At 47.1% G+C, this 23,459-nt stretch overlaps 1 protein-coding gene across 8 annotated transcripts in view; it reads left to right on the top strand.

The window, feature by feature from the left end:
- Nucleotides 1–23,459, top strand: part of CELF2 (CUGBP Elav-like family member 2) — a 298,803-nt gene that overhangs the window by 267,452 nt on the left and 7,892 nt on the right. For 3 of the 8 annotated variants that reach the window (XM_040645428.1, XM_040645427.1, XM_040645432.1), the window contains exons 10-12: nucleotides 9,242–9,373; nucleotides 15,658–15,855; nucleotides 20,207–20,350. In XM_040645428.1, coding sequence (XP_040501362.1) covers nucleotides 9,242–9,373; nucleotides 15,658–15,855; nucleotides 20,207–20,350 — 474 coding nt within the window. The remainder of the gene's footprint in view (nucleotides 1–9,241; nucleotides 9,374–15,657; nucleotides 15,856–20,206; nucleotides 20,351–23,459) is intronic. The other 5 variants (XM_040645431.1, XM_040645429.1, XM_040645430.1 and 2 more) reach the window with 5 other exon arrangements.

The following is a 23,459-nucleotide window of genomic DNA, read 5'->3' as shown; positions in this document are numbered from 1 at the left end:
CGAGAGGACTTGCCCCGGCGGCTGCAGGGCCGCCCCCCCCCCCTCTGGCTGTGTGCGCCGGGCGCACCCACTCAGTCCCCGACCCTCTGCTCCGCAGCTTCAGGGTGGAGGAGAGACTCCCAGTCTAGATCGTGGGTTGCCTCGGAGGATCCAGCCTGAAGTGAAGGAATGTGTGTGGACGTCAGCGCTGTTCCTGTTGGCGGGATGAAGGGAGAGAAGTCTCTGGGCTGGGTGGGTGAGCCAGCGCTCCGCTTTCTCGGGGGTGCTAGACTGTTCCTCCGGCTCGTCTAGGACTGTTGTCTCTCTTTCCCTCCTTCCTTCTCTCACCCTGGCGTGGCAAGGGACCTAATAATCTAGGCAGTCCTTCGACCTGAAGCTTTGACAGAGACACTCTTCTCAGAGTACTGTTGATCCAAGATCTAGCACGTCATTCCCCGGAGAAAGAACCCACCTTCCCACTTAGATTGGGACGAGTGTCTGGGAATTCCTGAGCGTGGCGTCTTCCCAACAAGGAATTAACCTGGTCAGAAGAGCAAAGCAGTCCCGTGACCAGGTGGAAATGGGTATGTGCTCACCACCAGTGTCCCCTTCCCACCTTGTCCCCCCGACCCCAGCCTCTAACCGTCTCGCCCTCCCAACATTTTTTATAAGGCACAGAACGGTGCTGCCGCGCGAGGTAGTAACTGCAAGACTTTGGTTTGTTGCGTGGCTGTTGTATTTCCGGCTGGCTGGCCAGTCATCACCTCTTTGGGTTCGTCCGTGGCTTCTAAGCAGTAGTGAAACAGGCTTAAGATGTGACCTGTGACAAGTGACATCTGCAGTGCCCGAGCAAGGGGAGGCGGGCTGTGCTTCCCTGGCCTGGGCTCCTCCGGGCTTGGCCGAGCACGGAGCAGCCTTCTCCTAAAGGAGGCGCTCTGGCCGGCGAAGCCCCCCGTGGATGCACCACCCCTACCCCAGCTGTCCCTTTGGCACGTCGTGAACAGCTGGAGAAAGGGGGGGCGGCCGTGCTCAGCGGAGACCAGAGGGAATGTGAGGTGGCAGAATGCAGTTAGCCGAGGCAGCGTCTTGCCCGCCGGCCGACCCAGAAATAGGAAGATCTGTGTGTCTGTCGTCCATGTCTGGGGTCTCTGTCTCTCTTGTGTGTCTGCTGAACATTTGGTTTTAAAGCACAAGATTGAGATTGGCTGTGTGTCAAACGTGAGGTTTTTTGCTTTAAGTGGATAATCTGCTAGAGTTCAAACGATTCTTAAAGGTGGCTCGAGGTGCCGTTGAGGTAGCTTTTCCACCTGAGACTCGGGGTGAGTTCTCAGAGTCCTGCCCGAAGCTGTGCAGCGCATGGAATGTTCTCATTGGAAGGCAAGTTACTTACCTGCCTTACTGTCCCGTCTGACCCCTCCTCCCGCCCCTCATGCGCCCCCAGCCGTCTGCCCGGACCGGCCCCAAACCCCGTAATAGCAGGTCCACTGCACTGTGCCGTCGTCCTGCGGTTTAAAAAGCAAACCAAGACCTGAAGAGCCTCTGATGTGTGCGCCGTGACAGTGACAATGGTATCATCAGTGACAGAGCGGACCTGCTGGCTTTCCCAGCTCCCCTCCTCGCTCGTGCCCGCCTCGCCCATACCTCCACCGGGCGCGCGCGTGTGTGCGTGTGCGCGTGTCTCTCCAGAGCCCTCGCCGCAGCTTGCTGCCCGTCGTCATTGAGAATTACGCACGCGAAGCGGAGGACGGCTTTCCCCCACGGCTTCCTCGAGCCCGTCTCGGACAGGGGAAGGAGTGACAGGTCACCCTCGAGAGGTGAGGTGAGCCCCTCCTGGGGCCGGCTCCTCCCCCCCCCCCGCCACTGTGGGAAGCGCCAGCTAGAAGCGGTGACAAATGTGCTGGCTGCTGCCCCGGGTGTCGGCGGGCGCGCCAGCACGGAGGGGGCGTGGGGCCTGTGCACTCGCTCTTCTCTGCGAGGCTCACCCTGTCCGGCCGGCAGTAACCGAAGCCGTGGAGACGGAGTGGAGACGAGCTCACCTCCTCTCTCGTGTTAGGAGACGTATGGTACACAGGCGTGTGCCCTCAGGTGGTCTGTACCCAGTGATCGACGACGGTCCAAAAATCCCGGCGGTGCCAGACGCTGCGCCCAGTTCATTACGTAGATCACCTTACTCAGTCTTCACAACCTTTTAAGTCGGTGTTCTGGGGGTTGTTTTTTGTTTCCATTTAAAAATGATGAAACAGAAGCTTGGGGAGGAGAGGAAACCGTTTGAGTCCCACGCACTCAGTCTCAGCTACAGCCCCGTTGCCTCCGGTTTTGTGTCTGTAAAAGGGGTAAGAAGACTGTACGGATGTGTTACTTAGAGCAGTAGTCTCACTTTTCAGTATCTGTGGGCCGAGTTGGAAACGTCTTCTTGTTCTTCTCGGGGATGCCCCATGCTGACAGACCTCTATGACCCTGTCCTGCCACCACAGAGGAGATGCAGGGTGACCCCCAAGGGGCCGCAGAAAGGACTAGAAACTAATGAGGTCTGTGCTATAGACGAGGTCTGGAGATTGTAAGTTGCAGAGATTGAGGTATTAAGGCCTTGTCCTATGTTTTGTGTCCCCCAGTTATGGTGACTGTTCCCTAGCAGCGTGACGACAGATGTCCCAAGTCTGCCTAGGAATGTGCCGGTGTCCCTTGCTGATAGGCAGCTTTCTCCAGGTCACTAAGGTGCTTTGGCACCCATTTGTCATCATCGATGTGAACAGCAACTGAGTCTGGGGGCCTTTCTGATAATAGTAGCTTGTGCTTCTCAGATGAGTGCGAGAACATTCTGATCCAGTTACTCCGTTTACTCCTCCCCCCGCAAACCTTATCCCAGTCTGCTTCATACCCATTTCCTGTGCTGTTTGAGGAATATCTCCTCTCCTCATCCAGCTCCTATTCCTTTCCCTTCTCTTAGATCTGAGTGAGCAACCTGAGGGCGTAAAGAAAATCAGAGAGCTGAGCAGGGGTTTTCTGACAGTCAGTACACGCTGGCTCCGGAGTTCTCTTATTAGCTCTGTTTCATCAGGACAAAGACACAGATTTTCATGGAAGTGTATTAGGTTCCTTTGCCGAGCAAGCAGTTGGCCCAGTCTTCGTTCTCTCTCAAACTGTTGCAAAACTCTTCTGTCTCATGTTAGTATAGCCAGTCCAGCTCCTGTAGTCGCTGTTTGCACGGTGTATATTTTAGCAACCTTTTACTTTCAACCTGTTTGTGTCTTTGAACCTAAAGTGTGTCTACTGTAGACAGTATAGGCAGATCTAGGTGGTTTTCTTTTTAATCCAATCTAACAATCCCTGCCTTTTGATTGGATTGTTTAGTTCATTCACATTTAATGTTCTTATCAGGTTGCATTTGTGTGTGATATTTTACTGCTTGTTTTCCGTGTGTCTCAAGTTGTTTTTGTTTCTGCTTTATGGCTTTATTTTGGATCGAGTGAATATTTTATAGTATAACATTTGAATTTCTTCAGTGATTTTCCTCTATATTTTTAAAATTTATTTTCTTCGTGGTTGCTCTGCGGTTTCCCACATGTGCCCTGTCTTATCAGAGAGTCCACTTCAGATATATACCAACTGAATGCCAGTGAGATAGAGAAACGTTCCTTCTATCTGGAACTCCGTCCCCTCCTCCCCTTTTGTGCTGTTTATATACATATTATGTCTATGTGTGTTACAAATCTAATATATAGTTATAATTATTACTTTACATATTCTAAATGAAGAAAGGAGAGCAGGTATGTATCTACCGAGTTTGTCTGTTACCTCCTTATTTACCATTTCTGGTTCTCTTCACTCTTTTTGTGGTTACTGTCTGGTATCATTTCCTTGCTACAATGCAACTTTGTCTCCCCCACCCACTTCCTTTGCGCTTTTATTGTCAAATATATTTCTAGAGTTAGAGGCCCAACAGTACAATTATATACACTCTGCTTTAGGCAGTTGATTTTTCAGTCAATGAAGAGGAAAAAAAAAAAAAAAGAAATGCAGTTATACTGTCTTCTCTAAGTACCTCATAATTACCTTTGGTGGTGGTGGTGGTGATGTGTGTGTGTGTGTGTGTGTGTGTGTGTGTGTGTGTGTTTATATTATTGTTTGGGGTATTGCTTTCAGCCTGAAGAACTTGCTTTAGTATTTCTTGTAACACAGTGACGGCTGGCAGGAAATTCTTGAGGTTTTTGTTCATCTAGGAATGTTTCTCCCTTAGTTTGAAGTATATGCAACGGAACTGCATTTACTGAGGGTCTGCTGGTAAAAAGTCTGAGCTCTTATGTGACAGTCACTCCTTTTTTTTGTCCTACTTTGTGAAGTATATTTTTGTTGGATATTCTAAGTTGACAGTTTCTCTCAGCACCTCTTACTAATCTTACATTACTACTGTTGAGATGCCAGGTACTGAGGTGTCTAATCGTCACTTCAGTGACACCGAAGGCATTTTTTCCTCCCTGGTGGTTTTTAAGATCTTGTCCTTGTCTTTGGTGTTCTGCATTTGTGTTGTTTGGTTTGGTTTTTTGCTGTGGTGCATCTAATTATGTATTTTTATTTTTCCTGATTGGAATTCATTGGAATCACTGACTATATGGATTTTAGAGGGGGGCAGGGCATCTTATCAGTTCTGGAAAATTCTCAGTCATTAACTCTTCCCGTATTGCCTTTCTCCCCATTCTCTCTTTTCCTCCTGAACTTCACCTAGCCATGTTAGATCTCTTCTGCAGCGTTTGAACGTCTCATGTTTCCTCAATTTCTGTTATGTGTAACTCCTCAACTCTGTTCCAGCTCCCTAAATTCTCTCTTCTACTGTATCTAATACACTGTTAAACTGTGTATCCAATGAATTTTGTATTTTGATTATTATATTTTTCATTTCTAGGATTTTTTTTTTAATTTTAGTTTAGAGAACAGGAGAAGGGGGAAGGGCAGGTGGAGAGGGAGAGGGAGAGAATCTCAAGCAGACTCTGCAATAAGCACTAAGCCTGAAGGGGTTAATCTCATGACCCTGAGATCATGACCTGAACTGAAGCCAAGAGTCGGAGACTTTAACCAACTAAGCCACCAAGGTGCCCCTCTAGGATTTTCATTTAGTTATTAGTGTGCTTGGTCATTTTTTATAATCACGTGCTTTTTTCACTTTTCAAAGCCTTTTAAATTTCTGCAGACATCTTAAATGCACTTCCTTTCTATTGTGTGCTAACAAGTCCAGTATCTGAAATCTTGGTAGATCTAAATATGGTATCTAATCTGTCTCTGCTGCTGCTTATTCTTGGTACTTGGTTTACTTGTATATTTTCTGATTTTTTTTTTCCTGTTAACTATCTTAGACTTTCATTTCTGGGAATTCTTTGGGGTAAAAATAGGTCCTTTTGAGGATGACTTATATTTGATTCTGAAGATGGTAGAAGTACAAGCCTGGGATCACTCTAAGTTCCAGACATGTGAGTTTTGACCACTCAGATGAAATAAAGTCACATGAAGGCTTAATTATTGTTCAACATTATCAGAGAAGTTGCCCTCATCCTACTCAGCACTGAGTTTTGAAACAAGCAGTTTTCCATACAGTGTGCAAAGGGGGGGTATTCCTTGTTCATCCTTAGACAGATTGTTTAGCCTTTTGGGGTTCCAGACTTCTGGGGGGGGGGTGTCCTGTCAGATGCTATACCTCAGATGAGCTCTGGACTTTCTGGTATTTCTTAGGTACTGGGATGCTTTGACTAAAGCCAAAATTTAGGTGGTTCACCAAATGCCCTTAAAGAGAAAGCTGCCTTCAATGTACTATATTCCTTCTCTGGGTTCCCCCTTTTCACTTAAGTCCTTGATTTCTAAGTGTTCCCTGCTAAGTTTCCAGTTACTGATGTGATTAACAGCTTTTTTTAAAATACCTTCTTAACCATTTTAGGTTTTTTTGATGTTAGTTTTGTTTTTCCCACTGAGAGTCTCTCTGGTAACCTAGACCACCTAACTACCGCAAACAGAAGTCCCCCAGCTGGGCTGTTTCCCATGGACAAATACATTTAAATCGCGTCAGTCTACATGTGATAGCCCTCACCAGACTGTTGTGCCAGGGACTAAGTGGTAAAAACTAACCCTAATGCACGTTCTGATTCTAAACCAGTAATAAAAGCCTGGAGAATTGTCACACAATTTTAGGTGACACCAGGGAAGTACTTCTAGAACAGTAATATGAACATATCTGTGAACCGTTTCCCCAGTGAAACCACCATAACTAGTGAAAATTATAAAAGTCAACAACTTATGATCTCTAGACATTGTCCTAAAAAGATATACAAATGGGAGAGATTCTGGCAAATGTTCTGGTAAAGGAATAAAGGAACTTATGATTTTCATAAGTTACATTTGACTGTTAAAATTGTTATAGTATATAAAAGAATAGAAATCGTATACATTACCTTCAAAGTAGTAGAGGGGAAAATGGAATGTGGAAAGAGTAATAATAGTCCTAAAGGAAGGCATGAAGAGGAAAAAATACAGGCAGGACATATAGCACAAATTTTAGAAGTTTCTACTAAAAGACTGTTAAATTATTAGGCTGTAGTTTTTAAAACCTGTACATATTGATTATAAGAGATACAGGTGAAATATAAACAAAAAAGCAAAGCAATAGCAAAAGAGACACCAAAAAACCAAAAATATCTGGTGCTTTTTTTTTTTTTTAGCATCATACAAAACAGACTTCAAGGTAAAAGAGGAAATAAGAAGATCACTACAAAAAGTTTATTGCACCAGAAGGTAGAATAATTTACAAACATCTATGCAAGTAGCAACACAGCTTCAAGGTGTAGTCCAGAAAATTTCCGTATTTACCTGGAGAAATCGACATACGGTAGCAGTAGAAGATTTTTACATGCTTCTCTCAGTAACAGCTCAGGCACACAAAAAAAATAGGACTTCAGTGTAAATGTTCCTGATTTTAAAAATCTATTAAGAGCATATTATGAATAATTTTATGCCACTATAAATCTGATGACTTAAATATACAAGTTCCTAGAAAGCTATGACTTAATAAAACTGATCAGAGAAGAAAAAAGTTGAACAATCCTACTTATTAAACGTAATCTATATTTTAAAATCATCCCATGAAGAAATATCAATTCCACATCATTTTTACTGGCATATTCTCCCAAACATTTAAGTTACAAAATAATTTCAAACTTATACAATTTATTCCAGAAAATGCAAATATAAAGGCACTCTGAGTCATTTTATGAAGTTAGCAAAAATTTATTAGCAAAACTAAAGACAGCACAAGAAGAGAAAATAAATGCCCATCTTACTCATACACACAGGTGAAAAAATCCGAAACAAGATTATTGTCACATAATGAAGCCAAGGAACCATTTTTAGAGCCAAGGAACCACATTTTTTAGAGTTGCATACTGAAGTATATAGAGGTGAGATGACATAAGGTGTGAAGTTATGCCTTAAAATAGAGTAAGTTGCTTCTCAAATATTCTAGAATATGGATCTGAGTTTATGGGAGTTTGTCATGTTATTGTCTCTTGTGTTTGTATTTGAAAAGTTTCCTAATACAAAAGGACAAAAACCAGTGATGATTATATATAATTTTCTTCTAAAAAGAGAAAGAAAGCACATACACATTATGAGGTGTCAGAAGCTAACACCGTGTGTGAACAGAAATGTGACAAGGTGGGGAATTCATTTTTTAGGTATGTGATCTGGCCTCATCTGGAAGGGACCCCAAGCTAGGTGCATTTCAAGCAGTACTCTGTATGTGATGTCTGAAGGCAGAACCAGGATGAGCTCCAGCTGAGCAGGAACATTCCAGAAGGATGGACAAAGTTCCTGGCCATCCTAGACTTCACAGCCAGAAATGGACCAGGTGCTTCTTGTAGCACTGGTTAGAGTTCAGTTTAGCTTTTACTTCTGTCACCAGGACAAAGGGAAGTGATGTTCGTGGAAAAAGTCAACAGAGCATAAAGCTATACAATTGTATACAAATGTTAAGAAACTTGAAATATTATTTACAGAGAAGCCTTTATAAGAGGGAAAAGGGAGTGCAGCTGCTCGGGGAAGAGTCTGGCAGTTCCTCAAAATGTTAAGCATAAATTTATCATAGGACCCCGCAATCCCACTCCTGGGTGTGTGTGTGTGTGTGTATACACACACACACACTCCAGAGAAACAAAAACATAAGCTGCAGGAAAGCTTGTATACAGATGTTCAGAGCACCATTATTCACACTAGCCCAAAAGTCGACACAGTCAGAATGCCCCAGCTGATGGACGGCTAAACAGAACACAGTGTTTCCGCACAGCAGAGTGTTTTACCGGGCGGTTAGGAAGGGAGGAAGTACTGACTTGTGCCGCATGGACGGACTTGGAACATTTTGCTAAGTGAAGGAAGCAGTCACAAAAGATCACAATATTTATGATTCCAGTTCTATGAACTATCCAGGCGAAGCAAACCCATAGAGACCGGAAGTAGAGGAGTGGGTGCCAGTGTCCGGGGGAGGAGGGTTAAGGAATGCGTGCCAATGGGGATGGGTTTCTTTGGGGTAAGAATATTCTGTTAGATGGTGGTGCTGGCTGTATTAACTGCAGATAAAATTTTATGCTTGTATGCTTTAAAGGGATAAATTTTATGGCGTGTGAATGACATCCCAATAAACCTACCTAAAGGCGGGGGAGTGGGGGGGTTAGTTAAGAGAGAGTTTGGAGCAAAATGGTTTTATCTCCTGCCCCTTCTCACTGTTACCATCACCACCTGGGCCCTGAAGTCTTCTGTCAAATTCAGGAAGATGTAGGATTTCTTTTTTCAAAATTTCGTTGAGAAAAAGTGCTGAGTCTGAAGCAGAAACAATGAGAGCCCCTTACTCCCGCCCCGGTGCGCCGGGCCCTGGTGACCGGATGCGTCCACGGCCTGGAGGACTGAGGCTCCTCCCGCAGCTAACGGGGGCGGGGGCAGCCTACCCGACAGCCCCCTGCTCGCAGACTCACCCCGACTAGCGGGCACTGAGCACAGACGCTGACCGGCGAAACAGCGCTGTGATGGCTTTTTCCCATGAGCACACCGCACTGGCCGAAGGGCCACAGGCGCAGTGCCACACGTCTCTCGTGGCCACAGCGGGAGCGCGGCTCCGGCCTCTGGTGACTGACCCCCGGCTCCATCCGCTGTGCTGGGGACGATTACTTGCCGGGCCAGTTGGCCTTCACTCATCTTGTGCTTTCTCCCCGTTTTGTCTCGTTTTGTGTTTCAGTGGCTGCTTCGACCCCCAACTCCACTGCCGGTGCAGCCATGAACTCTCTGACCTCTCTGGGGACTCTGCAAGGACTGGCGGGAGCCACTGTTGGACTGAACAACATTAATGCACTAGCAGGTACCATCAACAGTGAGTATTTGCTGCTCTGGTGGACAGCCTTCCCCCAAATTCTCCCCAGAAAATGGTCAGCCAGTAATGACCTGCGAGGAGACGAACAGGGAGAACACGCACTCGGGGTGGAGGAGCACATGCCGTGCTAGGCGGCTGCTGCCTACGCTCGCTTCGCCTCCAAAACCGCCCAACCCTCACCGCCCCCCGTCTCTTCCAATACGCAGAATGTGTAGCCGTCCACAGGTTTCTGTGGTTGACAGATAGTGGCAGGTTTCACGGGGGTGCTTTGGGTTTGGTTGGGCTCTTTTCTTCCGAGAGGCAGTGTGTTTTAATAGAAAAATGGACTAGAAGTCAGGACGCATGGGTCCAGTTGCAAACCTGCAAAAGTCCTAAGCCAGTGCCGGCCCGCAAACCCCAGGCTTCAGAGTCCCACTTGAAAACTGAAAGTTCTGGATTAGATGATCTAGGTGTCCTCTTGCTCTAAAGATTCATGACATAGAGAGAGAAGGAAAAACGAGGCCTTGGAAAGAACGAAATAGAGCAGAGCGAGGAGCCCTGCTGGCAGCGGTGGGGAGTCTGTAAGCACCCACAGACAGGACTCCGTCCGCAGCGCCTTGGTCTCCGAAGAGGCGCGTGTCACCGTGGCAAGCTGAGGCAGTCAGGCAGCTGGCTCACAGAATCCCTTCAGCCTGCAACCTAGCGACCCACTGGAGAACTCCAGGTTCTGTCCTCACAGCGTGCCCGTTTCTGCCATTTTGGATCTTGGGGCGTGGGGGGAGGGTAGAGATAGTCCCCAGACAGAATAAGTCCTGTTTTAGCCTTGTGCCACTGGCTCCAGCACTGGGGGAAAGAGATCGTCCACGCACAGACGGGACACCTCATTTGCCTTTCCTTCAGTTCAGTCCCGAGTCGAGAGTAGCCCAGCCCACAAGAGCCCGAAGAGATTCTGATTTGGGGGCCTAGTTCCCTACCATACAGCCCGGGCGACCCAGTGCCTGCCCACTTTCAGCTTTAAGAAAGGGGTCCTTGGCAAGTTGGTTTCAGCCACGATCCAAGAAGTGAACAGTTTTTAAGGGGTAATCAGATGATACAATTTTTTAAAGCAAAAAAATCCCAATAATTCTATGCTTTAAAATCTCAAAAAGAATGCCTTGTAGTTTATTTGGTAAAAAGGAATCTAGAACTTACAAATTTTCAAGTTTTATTACACACTTTTATTCAGATTTTCTGGGAAAAACGGAAATTGGGACTGAGTTTTATCGGACCGCAGGCCAAAAAAGAAACAGATTATTCCTTCCAGATAGGATAGGCCCGATTAGCAAACAGTACACGAAGTGGTAACCATGTGACAACGGAATGTTTTATTCCAGTAAAAGTGCCTCCAGCTCCCCAGTTTCCAGTGGCCCAGGAGAAGCCCTCATTGCCTTGACTCCTGTTTCTGACCTTGTTCTGCAGACGCTCCAACCCACTTCCTTCCCCTCGGTTGCAGACAAGTGTGTTTGCACACATCCCTTCATGCTGCTTCTCTTGCCCCAGGACCTAGTTCCCCTAAAACAAGGACTTTGATTTGATCGCCTGCCTGTCCTGTCCTTGGTCTGCAAAGTCACAGGCCAGTGGGAACGGCTGTCCTCCTCAGCACGTGCTCATGACCGCTGTGTGCTGTCCTCCCGTCCGTGTGGTCCTGTCTCTCCATCCTAGTCTCTGCTGGTGTCTTCCCATCGGTGCCGTGAGGGACTAGCGAGGGGCTCTGTGAAAGGCCAAGAAATCAGGACTAGTTCTTGTGTGGGCTCTACATCACACAGATTTTGCTTCTGGCAAGGACGACAGGCTTAAATTGTTTCGTTTTCTAAATTTTTTGCAATTGGGGCACGACAAGTACCGATAGTTGACTGGGAATTGAGAAGGTGTCTCGTTTCAAACAGCCCCTACCAGATGGTGTGAACCAGGAAAACGTTTAACTGCTCATTTACAGAAATCACGAACAAACAAAACGACATTCCTTCTGATTTGGTAAATGTTACTAGCTACTTAATCCCAACATTGGCTTGGAGCTGGTATTTGTTTCTTTTCTCAAATACCAAGAGGAAACTGAAATACATAGAGTGTCCTCTTCCAGACCACTGTGACCAAACGTGATCGTGCTGCCTCGTCCTACTGGATAATTCTCAAAGAAGGTACTCACGAGATGGTTACCCGAACAGAGGCAGCTTCTAAAGTAGTTGGCCACAGCTTCCATATCACTGCTGTTCCCAGCCCTCTTCCGTCCCAGGGACAGTGACTTGCTCCTGAAAGAATTCTCTGGTTGTCCAAACAGAGCCATCCCTCTCCCACGGACAAAGGAGCCAGGAAGAATGTAGGGAGATGGAATCCAGTTAATTCCCAGTAAACTCATCTTTGTGTAAGTGTTGCCCTCTTCACTGCCAGAGGGCCCTTCTCCTCCTCCCAAAATAAAGTTGTGGGTAGAAGACAAGTAGCTATGTTAAACCGCGCAAATTTGATATCCCCTTTCTTCCCTTACACATTCATGAATGGAGGGGCTTAAAAAAGTAGAGTAGAAGCCTAAAGCTAAAAGCAAAAGTTGCCAAGATCAGAAGTAAGGACTGTGGGTGATTCACTAACAGAGCTTTCACTTCTGGATTATTTGAGTGTTCTCAAGACATGTTTTGTACATCTGAACTAAAAATATTTTTTGCAGATATGTCCACCCAACAGTCTGTATCTGACTTTATGTGTTTAAATGTAGGTCAGGTGACATACTTATTTTTCCTTGTTCAAATCCTGTTCTTCCAGATGGCTTACCATATAGTGCTTAAAATTAAGATTGTGAGAATATAACCAGGCACAAGTGCCTGGTGAATAGTGTTTATGGAAATACAGCTGACCCTGGCACGACACAGATTTGAACTGTGTGGGTCCACTGATACGCAGATTTTTTTCCACTAATACAGTAGGGTACTGCAAATGTATTTTCCTTACGATTCAGGAGTCAGGATATGCACTGTCCACAGACCGTGTGCAAAGACCCTCCCTTGCTGCGATTTGCCACATCTGTCATTTTGTTCCTCGTCCAAACAGCATGCAAGGGAATTTAGATTTAATGGGGTCAAATGATTGAGCCATTTGGCTTTTTTAAAGAAAATCCCCATTGTTTTAAAGGGAGGCATTTATTCAACTTAACTTTCTTCAAACCTCTGTAAAAGGTGTCCGAAGTTTGTACATGTAGTCAGCTACCAGCAGCTGAATTGACAAGTGTTATCTTTGATATGACAATTATTTAATATAAATCTTCCTTTGATGGTCCTTCAGATCCCACCAGGTAATCATTACCTATTCTACCCTGGCGTTGGCAGACCCGTACCCCAAGACCTCCAGGAGCGTTTGGGTTTTTAATATTCTCAATGCACTTGTCAGAATTTGTACCCTTATTTTTTGCTCAAAAGGATGGTCATACCACGGAGAAGGAAAGGCCGGGCTGGAGAGCCCTTGCCAGTCCCCTCTTTGGCATCAACACCCCTTGGTGCCTCCAGTACCATTTCCCTCCCCCACTCAGGCAGGTCGAGGCGGCCACAGCCACCTCCCGCACGCACGCATCACCTGAAGTCAGCAGAGCCCTTCAGAAAGCAGATTTGCCCTCAGATGGAGTCTGAAAACACGGCCAAGCACTGCGAAGCGTAGGCACGAACAGAGTGATGATATGCTGGAATGTCACACAGTAGGGCTACAGGCCTTACGATGACTCTAGTCCGGAAACCCATTCCATCTTTCAGGAGCACCGAAGTTCATTCTGCTTCTGTGTTTCAAGAGGAAAAAAAAAAAACAAATGGCAAAAAGATGAAAAGAGAAGAAAATTCACCTACCCTGGATGATTAAAAAAAAAAAAAAACAGAAGGGACATGTAGCACAGAGGAAGGGAGTCGGGGCCACAGCGACCCCTGCAGTGAGACAGCGCTCGTGTGTCTGGCCTCTGGAGGAGCTGCAAAGCACAAAAGGCACACTCCGAAGGCTCCTACGTGGCAGGGCCTACAAACTGCCAGGCCCTGAGCCGACAAGGTACCAGAGACCGGGGCTGCACCGGTCCGGTGATGGGGCAGAGCATCCGTCCTCAGCTGTGCTCCGAGCAGCTCTGTAGGCCTCGGTGCACACCTAGACTCTCACGCCTTGGGGTAGGAGTGGCAGGTGACCACTCACTCTCCTGCTAGAATTCCTTCCCACACAGGGATCCAGCTTTCTAGAGTGCTGAGCCTCATGGCGTGATCGTCTGTGTCCCTAGGACCTATTCACAGCCTGACAGAAGTGAAACAGCACTGAGCTGTGCCCAGCTCTCCTAGAGTCATTTGACACCCTCCTCTCCCCCTTCTAGAAAAGAACCATGGCTGTTTCTTTGCATTCGCACAAATATTAGGAGGTGAGGATAAAATAAGATGGAAAGGAGAAAAGCGAAGTTACTCCCCACCCTTCAGCAGCTAAGAATACCAAGGATGGAGGAGGAGAGAGGCCTGAGTGGGGTAAATGGGATTAGCTGGTGTCTGAGGGGCTGTTTAACTAGGAGGACACACTAGTTCCAAGCTCTTTAACAGCATTGACTTGAATGACCAAAAAAATTAGAGAACAGACTCCCCCACGGTAAGACACTTAAAGCAGAGTCCGCAGGACCTCTTGCTGGCCAGCATCTCTTCGGCTTCGTCTGTATCTGCTCGGTCTGCCCGCAAGGCTTTCCTTTTTCAGGAGGTGGTCATTCCATTCTCCTGTCCTTCGGGTGCTCCTCACTGCCCCTCCCCGCAGCGCGGTGTCAGTACTGAGACCGTCCTTGGTAACTTCACCCAGGGCCCATTTCTGTTCCCACAAGCCCCCAGGAAGAGTACCGGACCTGAGGCACCATGCATTTCCTCTGCTGTTAAGCCATAGTCCGATTCATATTTTGTATGTAGTCCTTTTAATCTAAGAGAAGAAGTTACCAGACTAACAGAGGCGTGCTAAGAGTAAGTAGAACATTCCCCCCCTGCTCCATCTTCTGTGGAAGGCACGCAGGAACACTGGTGGGTGCTGACGTGATTCTGGTACTGGATTCCCGTGTCATTTCTAAGCATCCTTATCTGGTCCTCTTTCCTCATTAGACTCCTTGCCAATTTTTTTCAGTTCGTTGTCTCTGCTGTTTTAATAGCCCTAATCAATAGCACTAATCCATTCGAGTTTCATTAATGTTTTCAGTGAGTTCTTCCCAGAAACAGATCTTTAAATGTTTTAATATAAAGGCAACTAAAGGCAATTATGATGTCACCTCTTCCATTTCCTGAGTTCATATGAAAGTTAGCACTCTATATAAAGTATTGCTTGTTTTGACTCGGTACTCAGGGAAAATGTGGCACAGTCAGCAACCATAACAGAGCAAAAGAGCAGCCAGGATACGAGAAAAAAATCAAAGTGTGCTGGCCTGCATCCAGTTCCCATCCGTGGATCGCCAAGTTCCAGCTTACAGACACGGGGTCACTTCAGCTAAGTGAAACACACGACACGGAGCTCTGTCAGGGGTGCACACTCCCGTGACCCGGGACACGGATTAGCATTTGTGCGTGTGTCTGTCTGCTGCTGAAGGTGGCCCCATTCTGTTTTGAGCCCTTCCTCCTAAGCAGCCTCAGTTCTCTGCAGTTAGGGTAAGGGTCCCCATTTTTTCCTGTGCTATCATTCTTAATCAGCTAGACAATTCTTCCTAAGGGCCTAGTCCCTGATGACATCCCTGAGCTGTTTCAGGGGGTGGGAAGGGCAGTGCCCGTGCACGGGCTCTCTGGGGACAGAGGTGGCCTCTGGGACCGTCTCACCAGCCCGCTGAGGGAGACAAGTTTTATCCTTCTCCGCAAAAACTTGAGCCACCCCATGGCTCCTCAGAGCGCCCAGGAAGTGGATTTAACTGCACAGCTGTCACAAGCCCCCGTCACTCATGCTTTCTTCATGCTTCTGGGCTCGACAAAGGGAAAGGCTTGCATTACAAAACGATACCAGTACTTGCCAGTAGCATCGTGCATGGGATTACGATGTGTCGTGTAACTAGTGCCTCCGTGAAGTTCGTCACTGGCCTTAGGGAGTGACGGCATCATCGCTCAGGGGGCTTGGGGGGTTTTGTTGTATGTCCACCATTGTGACGACATGTTACGTCATAGTTTCGTGTTACCTCCGTGTCGGTTCCATCGGTGTGCTAGCTGCATGCACTTGCTGTTGTACTTGTGTCAAATGATTCTCTAACTTCCTTTGGAAAGCACTAATGAAAAGTGCTATTTCTCTTCTCTATTGTTGGGTTTTTTGTAAAGTTGCTCAAATGCTCTCAGGTATGGCGGCTCTGAATGGAGGACTTGGCGCCACGGGCTTGACGAATGGCACGGCGGGCACCATGGACGCCCTCACCCAGGCCTACTCAGGGATTCAGCAGTACGCAGCCGCGGCACTGCCCACTCTGTACAGCCAGAGCTTGCTGCAACAGCAGAGCGCCGCGGGCAGCCAGAAGGAAGGTAGGTGCTGGCCCGGCCGGCGGCGGTCACCGTAGAGCAGGGCCCCCCGAAACGAGATGGAGCCAGTACCCGCAGAGAAAGGCATTATTTTATTTCTGCTCTTCATGGGGTGGTTTTTCTTTTGTCTTTTGGGGTTTTTTTTTTCTTTTAAGAAACCTAGCAGGACTAAGCCATTTTGGTCTGAATCTCCTCTCATCAGACTTGCACTTCTTTTATCGCTACCTCCGCTGACGTGTTTCTCACCCACTGCGTGCTTCTACCCAATTACCTAGTACTTGCTGCCCTCAAAATCCTGGCAGGACCCCGCTCTCCCAGGTCAGCAGGGACCATCTATTACTGCTTCCCTTCCACATCCACCCCTCCCTAGCAGAAGGGGTCAGTCGATGGTCTTCCCAGGCATGTCCTAGGGATCTCGGTGCCCCCCCCCCCCGCCGGCTGGTTAGCTGGCCCCTTTGTAGGCAGTGGTTTCCAGGGTAAGGATAAAATCCACCATCAGAATCAGCTGGGTCTGTGTTGAATCGGGGGTCTTCTGAGGAAGTAAGTACGTGATTGATGGTCTTGCTTCTCTGCCAATGAAGCAGAGTGAGTCTCAGGAAGTGAATGCTAAGAATAAATTCAAGCTAATTATAAAACAGTTAATGAACCAGTGCAAAGAGGGAGAGCTTGTTTTTTCCTTTCTTCCTTTTGGTCTCTTCTCCTTAGTAGAAATTGCTTTAAAGCAAGCTCTGCAACATATTTATTCTCTCTCTCACCTGTTGGGAGTATGGTGGAAGAGGCTAGAATAGGAAAGTATTGCTGAGGACGTTTTTACAAATTTCTTTCCCTTCTCCTTTATCTTCATCCTACATTTCCAAACTCTTCTTGTCTGCATACTTTAAATATTGTATTCTATAAGAAAGGAATATCTTTACTTTGTAAAGTTGTGAACTTTAATAGGGACACAGCTTTAAAGATAGTCTTGTAAAACAAAACTTTGTTTCCACTTATAGAGATTGTTAAAAATGAAAGATATATGAAAATCTACATTCAACTTTTCTTTACTCTTAGCTGTGACTGTTAGTGTGGATTTTTAAAAACCTGCACAACTGTTGAGGCAACTGTGTTTCCCTAGACAGGTGGAGACCCTACATCATAAATACCTTGCTTTCCCAAAGAAAAGCCTGCATGAGGTCCCTTTGTCTGGGGTCTGACTACCGTGGTGACTGTGGTAGGAAGGGGTCTGTGAGATAACGATGTTCTTAGGAGAGAACATAAAAGCTAGTTCCCTACAGGATTCTTAAAGAATGTTGGCCACTTCTCCATCGTCCAGCAGAGCCTTAGCGCAAACGACATGATTTGTGTCGCTGAGAAACACCAGTCACCAGCGGACTCGGCCTGTGCTGGTGCAAGGAGGAAGTGTGGGCCCACAGTTTTCCTCTGTTGTTTTACCGCAGTGCACTGCCCCACATTTTCATGCCTTGGCTTTTTGGGCTTGCCTGTGCTGTAACTAACCCTCCGGGATTAATGTGAATAATGGCCGCCAACCCCAGGTTATTGACATTTAGGTATTGGGGCATGGTTTAGGTTTGATTTGGTGGTGGTGGTGGTGGTGGTTTTGGTTTGCTTAGCATTTTTAATCACCCCCCACCTTCTCATACCTCTCTTCTGATCACCTTCTTGTCGCCCAGTTGATGTACGCTCAAGAACTTTAACTATTAGTGTAACCACAATATAATTTTCAAAGCAGGTTATACTGGGAAGGGGAAAAAAACCCTGATGAATTCCACAAGTAAATAGATTTCTAGATTTTCTGCTCCATAGTTTTGTCCTTTAGAGTTGAAAGTCAAGTTGATGCGTTTACTCATGTACCCTAGTATATATTTTCCCACAGGAAAATGAGACAGGGTGGCTTCGTTTTTTTGTTGTTGTTTTAAAGTGGCTTTGATATGTTCCCCAGCTAAATCTTCTGAAGGGTTAGGGCAACCCTATCGACCTCAATCCAGGAAAGCTGACCACCTTTCCTGTCACTCCTCAATACCCTCTGACCTCCTTCATCCCTTCTGTGTGTGCCTTGATTCGCAGGAGGCAGTCACACACACACAACTAGGTAGAGCCTCGGGAAGGCCACCAAGCAGCCAGCAGTGCTGGCCGTCAGCCACAGCTAGCCCGCGTGCTCTAGGCTAGACCAGGTGCCCTGTGAGAAATACACATTGTGAGCAGCCAGCCAGCTGGGAGCAACACTCTGAGAACTCTAGTAAGCTGAAATGACAGGTACTGGGAGAGGTCCGAGGAATGCATGACTCGTCAGGTTTTTACTAAAGGGAAAGGTGAGGTGGACACACAGGCGGAACCCTCAAAAACATGTTTTTGCATTTCTACCCTTGGTATCTATGGCAACAGCCGCCTTCATTGCATGGAAGAGAGGTTTTCCACATCGAGTCACCTTTTTCTCATTTTAGTGTTCACAGTTTTGGCAGTTTGCACAATCAAGGTATTTCTGGGTAAACTGGGGGAGTCTACACTAGATGCTGGTGGCACTTCTACCTGAGAAAATGGTGAATAGAGGACAGAGCCTCCTTAGATTGACCTTTTCCAATTTTCTTGGTCCCCCTATGTGGCACAGATACAATCGGAACGTACAGCGTTCTAGAATGCCAGGACTGCAGGCGTAGCCAGTAATCTGACAGAGTGCATTAAACTGCATTTTCTCCCCAGGCTTCAGGAGTTGAGAGTGAGCCCCATAAATCCTCATTTGTACACGTGGCTCTTTTGAGGGAACGTGAACTCTGGACACACACAGCCGAAGCTGTGCCTGGCCTAGTGGCGCTTGGAAGATCCCTTTCCAGTGTTTTGGTTTTGCACCTATTCATATTACATGTTGGTTTTTTAAGAATTTTTTTAAACCAGGAAACATTTGGGGACCCGAGGCCTGCAACCGTGTCCCTTGAATTAAAGATTGCCTCCTTGGCACTGGAATATGGATCTGTCCGTAGGAACTGTGAGCAACACAGGTTAAAGTGGTGATGTTGACACTTAAATACTTCATCTCTGTGGCTTCAGAAACCTGCCCCCAGAAGACATCCTTGGGAAAAATCCCACACGTTAGAACACTGTTTTTTTGTGGGAAGAAACTTGGTTTGACTCTTCTTTACAAAGATGTTTTTATTTTTACAAAGTTATTCTTACCCCAGTTTTCCTTTTCTTAGATGCAAATACTAACCACCGTCACCCCCCCTGCAGGACCCCATCGCAGCCGCTCCCCTGGGGCGTCTCAGGGCAGGCAGCGGCTCTGGTTCCTCTCCCCTGGTTGCCAGTTAAGCTTCCAGGAGTCAGCTGCCAAGGTTACTTCACCAGTTTTGAGAGCACCCTTCCCTCCCAGACACCACGCCCAGAACTTAGGACATCCTGGAGACATCCAGCTTTGGGGCCTCTCCAGAACCAGCAGGGGAAGATCTGTAACTAACTACCCACCCCAGGCAGCCTTGGACCGGGAAAGCCTCCCTGCCTATTTTGTATTAGATGATGACCTCCCATCAGGTCAGGTTCCCTCCTTCTCACCCTCTTATGCACGTGGCTAGAGAGATGGGGGAAGGACGTGGGAAGACGAGGAGAGCGTACCTCTCTAACAGGTGTAGCTCAAAGGACCTTCCAGACTCCGCCCTTGCTTCCTGTTTCTCTGGAAAGTGATGGCTGAGAGTGAAGAGCGTTCATCTCCAAGGCTAATCCCCAGTGGTATCATTCCTATCACGGCTGTGAAACTCTAGCTACCTATTTTCCCCTGCCTTGACTCACTGCCAGTCATTTCTAACAAAAATGATTATTAGACTGTGTGTTAAGAGATTTGGCAAATCAAAACTGGATGGATAATTAGGTCAATGATTGAGAAATCCAAGCAACATTACTGCTATATCCATTATTCTAAATTGCTGCAATTTGCTTAGAATACACAGGACACTCTCAGAGATGATATATACATACAACAAAACCCAGCCGCCCAGGAAAAACCCACGCCTGCATTCTCCCCCCAGCCTCTGCCCCGTGGGGCTCACCCTCACCCCCAGGAAGAGGAGACTGAAAATACGTACACTAAGCAAATGTGAGCCACAGAAGATGATCAGTGAAAATACGGCTATTCCTGACCAGTGTCTCTGGAAATCAGGACCATCTGAAGGATGATTCCCATCTTAAGAAGGATGATTCCCATCTTAAAAGACATACCAGCACTTGACATTTATGCATCTACCTCATTCCCTTCTAGTATGAGAGAGAAAGGCAAATGCTTAGGCTGTCTGTTGTTAAAGCATTCCTAAGAAGAGGCCTTGGGAACTAAGAAGCGAAGAATACCTTACTCTGATTTTTTTTTCCTCTTTAGGTCCAGAGGGTGCAAACCTCTTTATTTACCACCTTCCACAGGAGTTTGGAGACCAGGACATTCTGCAGATGTTCATGCCTTTTGGAAATGTTATCTCTGCTAAAGTCTTCATTGACAAACAGACCAATCTGAGCAAGTGCTTTGGTATGCAAAAGACACCAAGCCAGAACATTACAGTACATTCCCAAGTGAGGAGTCATGGGAAGGAAATGTAAATGGCGAACATTTGAGAAGTCCAGATAGGGCTTTCCCTGGGTGGTGCACTTTCCTGGTTTTCTGGATCCACGTAAGCAGATCGGGCAAAGTCATTTAATCAAAAGCAGAGGAAGGGGCTATATAGGAAGGAAGGATCTGGGAAATGGAACTAACGGGCCACTCACGAGAGAACGCTGCGAGCTGTGCTGTCACAGTGTCTTACTATCCCACAGAGCAGCAGCGGTTCCTTCAAGCCCCGTAGCTGGAACCACACACCCGAGCAGATGGAAACACAGTTGACGGACTGCAGCGTAGTTGAGGCTCTCCTGATGCAGAATGGCACCGCAGGCACTTTGCCGTGAATTCCGTAGCTTTCTCGGATCAGGCGGCTTCGGGCACTTGTGGATACGGGTGGCCCCTTGTGGGGAGGCCTCCTGTGTTCTCGGAACCCTTCAGTCATGCACATACCTTCCCAGTAGGGGTGCGGGGAGTTGAGGTCTGTCGTCATCCTGGGAAAAGCTGCATTACGCTGATTCCGAGCCGGAATTTGGGGTGATGGGCTCCACGGGGTCTGCCTGAGTGGCTGCAGAGCCCAGGAGATGCAGGCACTCCAAGAATGCTGGAAAACCCCGGACCTCAGTGGCCTGGGCTGTCGTGCCCTCCTTGCTCACGCAGCCCAGACTCTGCCTCCTAGGGCAATCTGTGCTCCCTGAGAGAGAGAAGCACATTCTCCACTTGCCCTAATGTTTTAGAAGCAGGAGCATAGCATTCATTAAATCTACTTCTTGTTTTGCTTTTTGAACCCCTTTGGTCCCCAAAGTGGTTTAGAGGCTAGAATGTTCAGAGTATAGATTACTTGCTTGGCAAGTTCTGGCCCAGTCTGAGATCGAACATCTGCCTTCATCATTCCTCCAATCTAGTAATTCATGTGGGTAGTAGGCAGTAACAAAGTGGACTAGACCTGGGCCAGAGGAGATAGCAAGGGAACTATATGGTATAAAGAAAAACATCAAAGGTGGTAGGAATGAGGGGTACTCAAACTTAGCACTTGGCTCACCAGTAAGGGGCAACAGGTCTAAAGAGAATGTTTTGGCTTCTAAAACCCCATTATCGTCACGTCTTTCTAATCTCTGTGCTATCTATCACCCAGGAAGGTCTGAAGCCTCTGTTGTTGGGGGAATTAGTATGTCAACCATTGAAAGTCACTGTTTTTACCCAAGTGGAAAGGGAGTCAGCCTGAAGCCATTTCACACTCGCTGCTGCTATGACAAGTACATAAACCCCCTTGTGACGGTTCACCGAGTGAAATGCAAAGGGGGTTGTTACATGGGGGGGGGGGGGGGGACATCGGAGGGAGCTTACCACTTGGAGCTTCCCTGCGCGAGGTTTTACATTCCTGAGCCAGACTTTCACGTTCCTCATCACGAAGCAATGTCCTGGGCTTATGTGGAGATTGGAAAAGGATTGTGCTTCAGGGTCTGATTTTGAGAAAAATACTTATTGCCTTGGAAAGAGATTATATCAGCCCACACACTGTCCAACCAAGGTGTAATAATACAGGCTGTACCTATGAATGTCGGCAGACAATTGTATTTAGCACTACTCACCGTTTTCCGTTTTTATCAAAAGCCGCAGCATCCCAAACCTGCATTTCTCATTGAGCCGGCCTAATCTGGGGGGCAGGATTTGCTAGTCTTAGGTAGCCCATTCTTTCACGCTAACCTCTTGGCCAGGTTTCATTATCCATTTCACCCTTGACGCATTTCCATTCTTTAATCATCTTGCTGCTTCTGGATAAAGACCTAGAAGGAAAGGAGAAAAGAGCACATATACTGGGAATTAGATTTAGTAAAAATCTGTACCACCGTTTTTGCAATACAGCCTGCCGATGAAAAGCTTTTCTGCATTATACCATATGCTCATTTTTATCAGCTGAGAAGGTATATTCTAAAGGTATATTTCTGTCCTTTTCTTCCTCCTCTAGTTTGTAAAGGAATTTTCTCTTTAGCTTTAGACTTTAATAACAGTTGAAGAAGCTTAGTATAGAACCTTCTGAACAGCTGATGTTGAGAACTCAAAATCACCAGAATAATAGCTTCCTTCCAACACCAGAAGTAGGGACAGTGCAAGCTCAACACCTTTACATCGGCATAACCAGAGAAAGCTTTGCGTGTACCCTCCCACCGCCACCCCCAGTGTGAGAGCAAACCATGTGATCAGAGTCCCGTTTCTGGGTCTTTGCAGAGCATCACTGGCTCTTTCTCAAAAGCACGCCCTCCCTGCCATTTTGGTGGTGTCAGTACAGAGAAAGATACTGGGAAGTCTGTGAGGTTGGCTCTTAAGCCCTAAGCTGTTCAGACTCTTTATTCTTTGGGTATAATGTAGCAATTTGCAGGCTGTTGAGCGCAATGGAGCTTTGAAAATGGAAGTTGAGATGATAAAGGGCCAGCATTTCCCTTAGGCCCCTAGGTCCCTCTCAGAAAGAACTCCAAAATGTTAAAAATCAAGTACAAATTATCCTAGAGTTAACTGACCCCATCCGGCAGTCGAACCGGTGTGGGCTGTGCAGATACGGATAGAGAACTGGAATGAAAGTCAGGGTCTCTGCAGTGTATCGTTACCAGCACTGTGTTTACACCTCCGCTGGCTGGGACATGTGAGCCTCTGGGGACCCCTCGAGTCCAGAGTATTTATACCTCTGCCTCCTTGAGCACCACGTATTAGGTACCAGGGGTTCTGTCAGAAGGATTCGAAGGGGCTTGAAACACAAACAGACTTGACTGAAATCAGTAAACAGACGACGAGTCTGAGAGACTGAGATTTAGCTTTTCACAGAGGAGGGGTTTGTTGTCATGATACCCAATTCCCAGCCCGACCAGCTTTCTTCACGGCTGCTCAGTGGATGTTCCCGGGGGGGCCGTGAAGCACACCCCGTCCATCCACAGCAGACACACAGCGAACTGAGCAGGCTGCTCCCGCCCCCAGGACGTGCACACGCTCCCCACCACGTACTCACACTCTCCAGCACCCCCCCCCCCCCCCCCCCCCCCCCCCCCCC

Source organism: Ursus maritimus, unplaced genomic scaffold (assembly GCF_017311325.1).
Source record: "Ursus maritimus isolate PB19 unplaced genomic scaffold, ASM1731132v1 scaffold_31, whole genome shotgun sequence".
Lineage (NCBI taxonomy): Eukaryota > Metazoa > Chordata > Mammalia > Carnivora > Ursidae > Ursus > Ursus maritimus.
Note: the sequence above shows the minus strand (reverse complement) of the source record. Positions and strands in the feature narration are given on the sequence as shown.